Raw genomic sequence first — 10,981 nt, 5'->3', positions numbered from 1 at the left:
ACTTAATCACACAGAAATAAATGTTCCAGAAAATGACTTTCCCAGCACGAATATCACATCAAATGCATTTCATCATTCTTCCATAGCGTACCGTCCCATTAGAAAAGCAACCTTTAGATAGGACTGAGAGGCCGTTGTTCTGTGGAGAGCCTTTCAAAGTATGACTCACATTGTTGCCTTTTAAGGAGTATTACAGGTTTGGAGTAATTAAAGGCAGGAGAGGAGTTTGGGATTGGTGTGTGTGCGTGAGTGAGTGTGCTTTGATATAGGCCTAGCTGAGCAGAGAGATGGAATACAAGCATGTATTATCAAGAATTAGGCTCTTACATCTTGGCCCTCTCCTAAAAGAAAAGCTGTCCAGCTCTGACAGGAGAGGAGAGGAGCTCTTAGACAGGCAAGCTGAGCTCACACTCTCATATTTAATCCACTGAAAAACCTCTGTGATGGCTGATATTACCTGCTCACCAGGACTTTCTCATAGGGGCTGAATAGAAGACAGAACTACAGTAAAGATCTCTCCCTCCTCTTGACTGACTGAGACAAAATACAGGCAGAGGGTGTGGTGGTCAAGATGTAAAAAATAATCTAACAGCATACTATAGACCCGAGTGCCTGTCTTGGGCAGGTTTAGTCGTTAGAGAAGGAGGAAAGGGTTTGCACCTGTTTTCTATCGGTTGGAATCTCAACCCAAACCCATAACTGTCTGTATATCTAATATGTTGTGTTCCGAGTAGGTGTTTGTCTGGTGTGAAGCGGTCATCTGCTTTGATGTCTGGTGATTGTCTGGACGTGGTCCTGGGGTTTGTGTGGCCAGTGTCTGTTGGACAGGCCTTACGCCTGGTCCTCTGACTTAGCATGTGTACGCTGAAACCTCAATCCGCTTCTGCTAGCCAAATATTCATATCCATGGTGTTCTATATTGTGTGTGTGAGAGAGAGACAGGGGTTTGGGGATCATCCTTCAATAGGACGACTCTGTATTTTATGATTCTGATTATTTGTCTTGGCATCACGACTGCCCCCTCTACGGTTCCCGTCCCCTTTACCACCCCCTCCTGGGTTTTATGTTGTTGTTTGTTTGCTGAGAGTTGACGGGAAGATCCAAAGTACACATTCAATATGACACACACACACACAGGCGCACACACACACACAGCCCCCCAGTGAGGCGCGTGTGTTCCCCCTGGCTTGCGAGGCCTCTTCCTGCAGCACGTAGTCACATAGTTTCCCAGAGCAGCCCCCACCTCCCCACCAACCCCCACTCAGTCTCGCCCCTGGGGCCTCGACTGGAGGACTGCAGTCTCTGTGTTTCTGGGGAGGGCTGGGGTTGGGGCCCCCTCGCTGCTCTGCTCCAGCACAGAACAGGGCCAAGAGCCAGATCATTCTCCATTTGGGTTTCATTACACAGAGCCCCAGCACTGCACAGCCCAGAACCAAATAATAATAATCAGGAAAAAAATGGGAGAAAAAAATATTTAAAAGGCTTATATATTTAAAAGGCTCAATAAATTCAGGCTTTCCACTGAAATGGCTCCTATGCTTTTTTAGCTTTTCCAAACTGAAATGGGAACCAGCCTCTTTTGTCTTTCTGATGCATATTGAAAAGGATCTGTTATCCTAAATCACATGTCAACATACCCAGCTTTGTGTCAGAAAGAAATTACAGTTTTTATGGCCCATGATAATATCTCCCTCAAACCTACAAGGGTGTATGTGGAGTGATGTGTAGAAACAACTGCTTTTGACAGAGGCCAAGGATGAAACCTACCTACACACACACACACACACACACACACACACACACTCACTCAAATCCACACATGTACACACACGCCAAGATACACTTTTCAACGTTTCCCGCATGTGATCAAGTTTTACAGAGACTGAGGCCAAGGCTCTTGCTATCATTACCATTTATTACCATCATCAGATGTATTCACAACCCCTCTCTGAGTACTTATAGTAGAATAGTGGAACAGGACGGCCTCGCTACAGAAATAGCCAGTCGCCAGGCCCTGAAAAACGGCCACAGAGGCACAGAACAGCAGATAACTACTGTTAGATTCCTCAGTGTGGTGTGACCAGTAGAACGAACGGACAGTCTGTTTTTGCTCTGTAATAATTGTCATAATGAATCACTGTGGTCTGATGGTTTTATTAAGCCTCAGTCCTACCCAGACATGGTTTCAGGCCGCATAGCAAGCTAGTTTAAGCTTTTCTGTTCCCTCTCTCTGTCTAATTGCCTAGTCTTGAGTGGCGACTAAATGGACCCTGTGGTTTTCCACTGAAGAGAAATCACAGGTCCTGACCACCAAACACCCCTCACGCCTCGTAAAAGTAACGGCTACAGGTCCCCAGCTACCCTGCAGGGTGATGCACAACTCAGGCCAAGACTGCTGCAACTCACCCTACTGGGGACTCAGTTCAGATAGCTGCTCATAAGGACACGTTTTATGATGACCATTGAAAGTGAGAATGAATGTGACGGCTGTTCTGAACCATTTGTAAATTATAGTTATAATCTACATCTAGCCTGTTGCTTTTTGATATCAAACTGTGTGCGTGTGTGTTTTGGAAACGAGACGGGTAGATAAGGCTCTCAGCTGTGATTTGATCTCCAGTTCTTGCATACAATTTCAAAGGGCAAACAAAATAGGAAGCTCAACATTGAATCATAGCTTCCTGGCTGCCTCTATTCACCGTGGTTACTAAAAAGTATATTACAGAGAACACACAAATAGTCCCTGCAATGAGCAGCTCTTGCTTCCATGTGACCATGTTGAGAAACCTACAGTGCTTTAATGAAAGCTGTGCCGTGTCCTCCTGATTAAAGCAAACCTGTAATACAGAAAATAAGCTGGCCTATCTTCCTAATAATAGTAGGTGATCCACAGAGGAGCCGATTACAGGCTCTCACGGCTCTCACGTAATATTCCATCTACGGACATCAAACACTGCTTTTCTGTCAGAGCCTGAGCCCCATCCGGAGCTGTTCTGTTCCGTGTAAGAGCAGGGCTGCCTACCTAGCGCTAGCTGTTAATGGCATTTTAACGTAGTGTGGCTCTGCCACTGACAAGGTAATGAGGCTTCAGAGAGCCCAGAGGAGGTCGGGCTGGCCGGGCGGCAGCAGATGTAATCATCTTCTCCAGGGAGGACTCCACAGGTTGTCCTGCTTCAGTAATTGCCTTTCCATGTCATGTCTCGCTCCCGCTCTAATCAACCCCACCATTGTCAGACAGTCACAGCTCCGGAGGAGAGGAGAGCTGTAGGGCTTGGGGATCGGGATGCTGCAGCCGGCCTCTCTCTCTCTCTCTCTCTGATGTAGAAATAACCATGTGCCGCCCCAGCTTGTTGAGTGTTATTCTCAGGCTGTCACACAAAGGGCATATGTCATTGCTGCAGCTGAAAAGGCTCAAAGGGACTTGGGGAGATATGAGAGTTGGCTGTAATGGAGTTCTCTGACAAGCAGGTAAATACTAAGATGGATTTGGACTGAAATGGAAAGAGTGTGTGTGGCTGAGCCACCCACCAGAGCCCACCTGTCTGGATTTCAACTTCTGGCCGTGTATTGGTCTGGCCATGAAGATGGCAGGAGTGTGTGACTAGCCATACAGTAAGACTGAGATCCCATGGACTCACAGATGGAGATAGGAGCACTGATATGATAGAGATGTCAGGAACATTGTCATGCTACATGCAACTGAACATTTGCATAGTCCACAAGCCCATTTACAAATGCATGCTGTTTTTATCAATATTGTTCATTCAGAGAATCGCTCCATCAGGTGCCAATCGAACTCCCTGCCTTTGGCCGCTCTCCAAACTCCTCTAAATCAATTTCACTGAAGAGGGAGCTCTCCAGAACAGATCAGCCCTTGTGGCAGCCGGGCACACTGGATGGAGAGTGTAGGGTAGTGCTGCATGGCCTGGCCCAGCTCTGCTCTACTCTGCTCTGAGCAACATCTGCTCTTTTGTTCCCCAGCTAGCGCTGCTGCTGGTATGGCTGGCTGGCTGGCTGGGTGGCGCTGGTTCACAGGGGGAGACAGCGTATCACCTCCAAGTTAAAGAGAACAGTTAGGACATATCAGTGGATCACAGTGTTGGCAGCAAGGCCACAGTTAACGATTGCGCCGGTAATCTGCAGCTTATCTGGCACTTAGCCATGGCCAACCACGCCTCCAACACCTCTCCAGCCACTTCAGAGTCAACCAGGCCACTCCGCTTGCTTTCTCACAGCCAGAGGAAAGACTCTTTCATCCCACTGATAGAACAACCATGGGGAGAGGAGTGGGAGGGAGAGAGAGAGTTAAATCATTAATGAAGCCAGTTGTGTCAGCGGACAAAAAAAGACTATGAGGTTATGTCAACATTCCGTATCAAATGATGGTCGTTAGCGGCCCACCTACTGAGATGGTATGGGTGGCCTATTTGGGTTCCTTTCAGCCACCTATCCAGCATTGAAGTTCTTTTGTCGTGTTTTTTCCACTGTACATGTTGGTTCGCAGAAAGGATAGGGGCCTTGTCAGACAGTGAAAGCAGGGTTGAGGAGAGGGGAGGGGAGAGGAGAATAATACCTTCATTTAGGCTTCCCGGAGTCTCCCACGACAGTTGCGGTTCTGCTGTCGGCTCGCATCTCGTCTCGTCATGACTGCCGGAGAAAACAATGGCCCTCATCCTGACCTCCCAACCAACCCCCACCCCCCAATGTGGTGAGGTCATAGGACTAATAGTAGACAGGGCTGCTGGAAGGAAGCAGAGAGAGTGGGGTTTGTAAGCATGGAGTTGTATTCTACTCTCAGTCCCAACACTCTTGACCAGTACTATTTTTGTTGATTATTACACTACCGTTCAAAAGTTTGGGGTCACTTAGAAATGTCCTTGTTTTCGAAAGAAAACCCATTTTGTTGTCCATTAAAATAACATCAAATGGATCAGAAATACAGTGTAGACATTGTTAATGTTGTAAATGGCTATTGTAGCTGGAAACGGCTGATTTTTTTATGGAATATCTACATAGGCGTACAGAGGCCCAATATCAGCAACCATCAGTCCTGTGTTACAATGGCACGTTGTGTTTGCTAATCGAAGTTTATCATTTTTAAAAGGCTAATTGATCATTAGAAAACCCTTTTGCAATTATGTTAGCACAGCTGAAAACTGTTGTGCTGATTAAAGAAGCAATAAAACTGGCCTTCTTGAGACTAGTTGAGTATCAGCAATTGTGGGTTCGATTACAGGCTCAAAATGGCCAGAAACAAATAACTTTCTTCTGAAACTCGTCAGTCTACTCTTGTTCTGAGAAATGAAGGCTATTCCATGCAAGAAATTGCCAAGAAACTGAAGATCTCTTACAACGCTGAGTACTACTCCCTTCACAGAACAGCGCAAACTGGCTCTAACCAGAATAGAAAGAGGAGTGGGAGGCCCCGGTGCACAACTGAGCAAGAGGACAGATACATTAGAGTGTCTAGTTTGAGAAACAGACGCCTCACAGGTCCTCAACTGGCAGCTTCATTAAATAGTACCCGCAAAACACCAGTGTCAACGTCAACAGTGAAGAGGCGACTCCGGGATGCTGACCTTCAGAGTTGCAAAGAAAGAGCCATATCTCAGACTGGCCAATAAAATAAAAGATTAAGATGGGGCAAAATAACACAGACACTGGACTTTTTCTTTGCAACTCTGCCAAGAAGGCCAGTTTTATTGCTTCTTTAATCAGCACAACAGTTTTCAGCTGTGCTAACATAATTGCAAAAGGGTTTTCTAATGATCAATTAGCCTTTTAAAATTATAAACTTGGATTAGCAAACACAACGTGCCATTGGAACACAGGACTGATGGTTGCTGATAATGGGCCTCTGTACGCCTATGTAGATATTCCATAAAAAAATCCAGTTTCCAGCTACAATTGCCATTTACAACATGAACAATGTCTACACTGTATTTCTGATCAATTTGATGTTATTTTAATTGACAAGAAAGTGTATATCTTGCAGGTCTTTTTGAGGGAGGTCTAGATGTGAATAAGAGCCTCTTATGCCCATGGCCCTTACCAAAGCACCACACGCTATGCCTAACTGCTCTTTGTGAGTTGACAGATGAATGGAGAGAGTCTGTTCTTGGAATTTGGACATGCCTCATCACGTGATCGTCCTCCATGGCTACCCACTGGGCACAGACGTCAATTCAATTCAATTTTGTTGAAATGACGTAGAAACAACATTGAATCAACCCGTGTGCGCCCTGTGGGTAGGTTTACTTCCCCTGTTGCCTGGACCTGAGCCCCTCTGTCCCCCTGTCCCTCTGTCCCTCTGTCCTGTCTTTCCAGCTCCCCCTTCCCATAGAGTAAACACACCAGGCTGTAATATTTACTCTGACTGCTTAAACTGTGTGGACCAGATTAGCCTGTTTCTACAAACCCAGAGAAAGGGTCTCCCTGATTAATGAGTAAACACACGCACACACTCACACAATTTATCCTGCATTAAGAAATTCATAATAATAAACATTGCAGCAGTTAAATTATTGATAGAGAGTGTGAGGAGGATCATAATAAAAGTCTCATCAATATTGTTAACACACTCAGAAGAGTATGGTGGTGTGGCACTTTTCTGGCCAAGAATCCTGGATTCTCCTATCTGTGGCAGACAGAACACCAAAAGTAGTTTCTTGTCATTCCTCTGCTGACATCTGCTGACATCGTAGGTAAAGTTTTGAAGTTTTATTTTTGGGCCTTGTGTTTATGCAACGGCGGCGTGGGTCTCTTGGGGAGGTGTTCCGTTTTTTCCCCCTCCTTCCAGAACCTCCCTGAGAAATGCTAATGACGGCTGTTTCATCCTCAATGCTGCGGCTGCCTGCACAGGTCTCACTCTCCTACATTCCTCCTACCTCCAAACATCTTTGTGAATAATACATTTTGCATGGAGCTTCTAAAGAGGGATGTGGCGGCACAAGGCTGCGTCAAAAAGAAAGCCCTAACTTCAGCACTGGTTTATTAGCCTAGCCACTGTAATGAGACGGACAATGTGTGAGTGATTCACCAGGAGGATGGAAGCTTTAAGATGGCTCCCGTTGGTGTTGGGGCTGAGAACGAGGCTGTGAAAATCGTTGAAATTATAGCTTTTTTCCTGGACTGTTTCTCAGCAATGGCATCATTTCTGGAGTGGGCCGCTGCCAAAAGCGCACCATGGAAAACCCAAAGTGCATAGGGTCTGAGACTGAACCCTGCTAAGGCGGCATACGGCTCCAAGGCTCATCTCCATACCAGTCTTATGCTTCTTGGAAATCCATGTCTTTATGACATTGTTATGGATCTGGAGAGTTTTATGGAGGGGTGTGTGTGTATAGGGGCTGGGATTTTAGCCCTTGGTTGGCATTTGCTGTATGTATCTCAATGTTAGATTGAAGTGACTGGAGAGAGTGGGGTGTGGTGGGCTTTGACATTGAGTCATCCTGGGACTGCAGGAAGGATGATTGCATCATGGAAACTAGACGTCTGTGATGTTCAGGGATTTCAGAGACTCTCACTTCATCCCTCTCCCTGCCCCACATCCTCCAACCAAATATCCTGGGTGACGCTGGCTAGTTAAATTATGGAGGAGGGCAGGTGGAGAGAGAGATGAGAGAGGCGCTGGGAACAGACTCTGTGTTCCCTAGGTTCTCTCTGTTTGAGTCTGGTTAGAGGGTGTTCTTATTCATAATGCAGGACCCCCTGGTTGTGACTGAGGCACTTTAACACAGAGCTGATGGGCTTGTGGTGCTTTAGGAATCCATCCTAGATCCCATCGCTGCCACCAACACGCCTCTGAAAGCACATGGCCAAGTGAGTCGTCAGTCACTGACTCACTGGTTCCCTGTATTGAAACTAATAATCCCTCGTCTTTCAAAACTGAACGAGACCCCTATGTTTGAACACCAGTACAGACTAACAGGATCCAACCTATGGAGTATCTCTTCACAGAACTCTTGGAGCACAGACCAGGCTTTGTAAGAATGAGGATGGTTTGGGCTTGGTTTTATTATGCTCTCTGCCTCATAGGAATGCAAAGTGGCTTTGTTCTCCATGCATGATGATGACGTAACTGTTCCATTCCAGAGAGATAAACTAAACGTGAACCTTCTGTGGCTCAGTTGTACACTCTCAACCATCCAGAACACAGAGAGAGAGAGGACAGTTAATAAATGAACCCAATTTCTTTTCAAGTGTAGACATTAGTCATGCAGTCAGGTCTCTGGCAGGCTTCCACTGCTGTGTGAGGTCCTGGGTCGTGCTTCTAAGGAGGCTCTCATCTCCCCCGCTCCTTCCCTCCCTCCTTTCCTCACTCCCTCCCTCCTGTCACGTCTCTGGGGGTGTGCTCGCCTGACATTCACCCCCCCCCCCCCCCCCAATCCCGTTTACCTCTGGGACACCCCCCACCAGCCTGCTCCCAGTCTGACTCCTGTATACTGTCAGGCCTCATGTCATAGAGTAGAATACTGAGTGCCACCAACACCTCCCCTCTCCATCTCAGTTCCTATCACATCCTATAAAAAAAACATACAGTAACACATCAGCTGAAGGAGAGGACTTGGTTGGTTTCTACAAAGAAATCACACCGACGTAGATAGGGAGGGAGGCAGGGAAAAAGCACAAGGGAGAGTCCTGCCCGTGTTGAGTGTTTAGTGTTGAACTCTGCCTTTTGAGATGGGCCCTAATTTGCTCATTTGTATCTGTCAGTTGTGCTTTTGTGTACCCGGCAGTGTTGGCCAATCAACAGCCTGGGACAGGCAGGCAAGGCTGGAAACCTCTCGGAACGAGAAAACTCATAAACACTTTAATTCCCCATCAAAACATGAGTCAACCTTTTGTATTGGCACTGAGGGGACCTGGATGCCTGCCACGAATTTTTTGGATGCTGCCACTGTTTCCCCCCCTCCTCCCTCCTTCCCTCCAGGTTTTTTTTTTTCACTCTCTATCTAATCTTGTGAGCATATTTATGTGTGGTGCAGGTAGTACAAACAGTCGCTGGAGCTTGCCCTGTTTCCTTAGAGGGCATGTAAAACATGTTTCACTTTCCAGCCCAACAGGTCGGGACAAAAACGAGTGTGTGAAAGACAAAAAGGAGCTGGGATGAAAGCATCTTGAGCTGCTGGTAGAGCTGGGAGAAGCTGCAGGTAGCCATAGACCCAATAGTAGCAGGGTAGAAGCACCATATATATTGATTTGATTCTTCCTGCTGCCTTTTAAGAGCAGTGTGAAAGTGGTCAGCTCAGCACTGTCACTCTGTAATCTTGGTGTCAGAGACTGCAGTTGTGGCAGGATCTCCCTCCAACCCCTGGCTGTCCCCTCTCCCACCAGCTGTGCCCCTCTCTGGGGGGGGATTAGAGCCAGAGCTGCTTTCATCCATCTGTAATCCTGCTCTGGCATTCCCACTCACTCACTCGCACAGGAACACACAGACACACACACAGCACAATGTACCCATTTATAATAAATTAGGTTAACTAAACTAAATGGAGTCATACACGTAGGACTAAATACAGAATCAACCTGAGGCAAGGCAAGGTCAGCACTCAGCAGCCATACAGTCATGTTCTTCAGTCCTCCTGCTCTGGTCTCTTCACTGGGCCCTGGTCCCCTGATGACAGCCAGAGAGAGAGAGGCTTGAGCTGCCCCATATCCTGGCTCTCTCACCCCCCCCACCCCCCGAGGGTGGGCCTGACTGCCTCAGCCTGGGCCTCCTCTCCTCTCTCTGACAGCTAGCCTGCACCCCCCGCTGAAGCCCAAACCAATGACAGACTGGCAGCCCTAATACCACAGCCTGCTTTATCTCCCTGAATTAAAACCCAATTGGAGGATGGATTTGGGGAAGTGCTGGCTCAGGCAGAGCTTTTTTAGGAATTGGGCTGATTTTATTTTAGGAAGAACATTTTGTCATGAGGACGGAAACACTTGAATATCATTAGTCTGAGGATTAATTATAGAACTGATATAGATGGAGATTAGTTGGCCATTTATTAGAAGGCTTTGTGTTAGTTTGGGAGTGGATAGGGCATCCCCTCCCTCCCGGCCTGTGTGCGTGTGACTGTGATGTAGTGACGTGTTTGCAGGAAGTGTTCGTGAAGAGAGCAGGATGCAGGGGAAGTGTTTGGCTTGGCTGAGCAGACAACCTGGCTGCTGCTAGGAAGCCTGCTGATCAGGAGAGACTGAGGGGGGCCTTCCCACCATGTCCCCCTGTCACTGAGGAAGTAACTACAACACGCACACAAGTATACACACAAACGCACACGGGCACACACACATACACACACCGGCCTGTGATGTCAGTGAGACAAAGCGCTGCTGGAGAACGCTCCCAACTGGCCTCGTTGTTATTCTCAACTGTCACCTAATTGAGCAATCCATCAATTTTATTTTGCTGTGCAAAAAAACTGAGGAATTCAGCCCCTTATGAAACATGGCAGGATGGATGAGACCTGCTCTCAATCACTGCATAATGCCTCCAGGTCACCAGCACGGAAATTGGAGTGTCACAAACACATTCGTTTGTGGAAAACTGAAGACAAGTTCTTATTGAAGTTGCACTGAAAGCCAGCTTATGTTGTTAGCCACTGTGTGTGTGTGTGTGTGTGTGTGTGTGAGAGAGAGAGAGAGAGAGAGAGAGAGAGAGAGAGAGAGAGAGAGAGAGAGAGAGAGAGAGAGAGAGAGAGAGAGAGAGAGAGAGAGAGAGAGAGAGAGAGAGAGAGAGAGAGAGAGAGAGAGAGAGAGAGAGAGAGAGAGAGAGAGAGAGAGAGAGAGAGAGAGAGAGAGAGAGAGAGAGAGAGAGAGAGAGAGAGAGAGAGAGAGAGAGAGAGAGAGAGAGAGAGAGAGAGAGAGAGAGAGAGAGAGAGAGAGAGAGAGAGAGAGAGAGAGAGAGGAGAGAGAGAGAGAGAGGAGAGAGGAGAGAGGAGAGGAGTGAGGAGAGAGAGAGAGAGAGCAGTGAGATGAGAGAGAAGAGAGAGAG

The 10,981-nt window shown here is 47.2% G+C and overlaps 1 protein-coding gene across 1 annotated transcript in view; it reads left to right on the top strand.

Moving 5' to 3' along the window:
- Positions 1–3,447: 3,447 nt before the first annotated feature.
- LOC311127453 (retinoic acid receptor RXR-alpha-A-like) overlaps positions 3,448–10,981 on the top strand; it is a gene marked incomplete at its 5' end in the record, with an annotated part of 22,460 nt that continues 14,926 nt past the window's right edge. Inside the window, one exon of the mRNA XM_084159291.1 lies at positions 3,448–3,468. Within this exon, the coding sequence (XP_084015417.1) occupies positions 3,448–3,468 (21 nt within the window). The remainder of the gene's footprint in view (positions 3,469–10,981) is intronic.

The sequence above is a fragment of the Coregonus lavaretus genome (genome assembly GCF_964263955.1).
Source record: "Coregonus lavaretus genome assembly, chromosome: 4".
Lineage (NCBI taxonomy): Eukaryota > Metazoa > Chordata > Actinopteri > Salmoniformes > Salmonidae > Coregonus > Coregonus lavaretus.
Note: the sequence above shows the minus strand (reverse complement) of the source record. Positions and strands in the feature narration are given on the sequence as shown.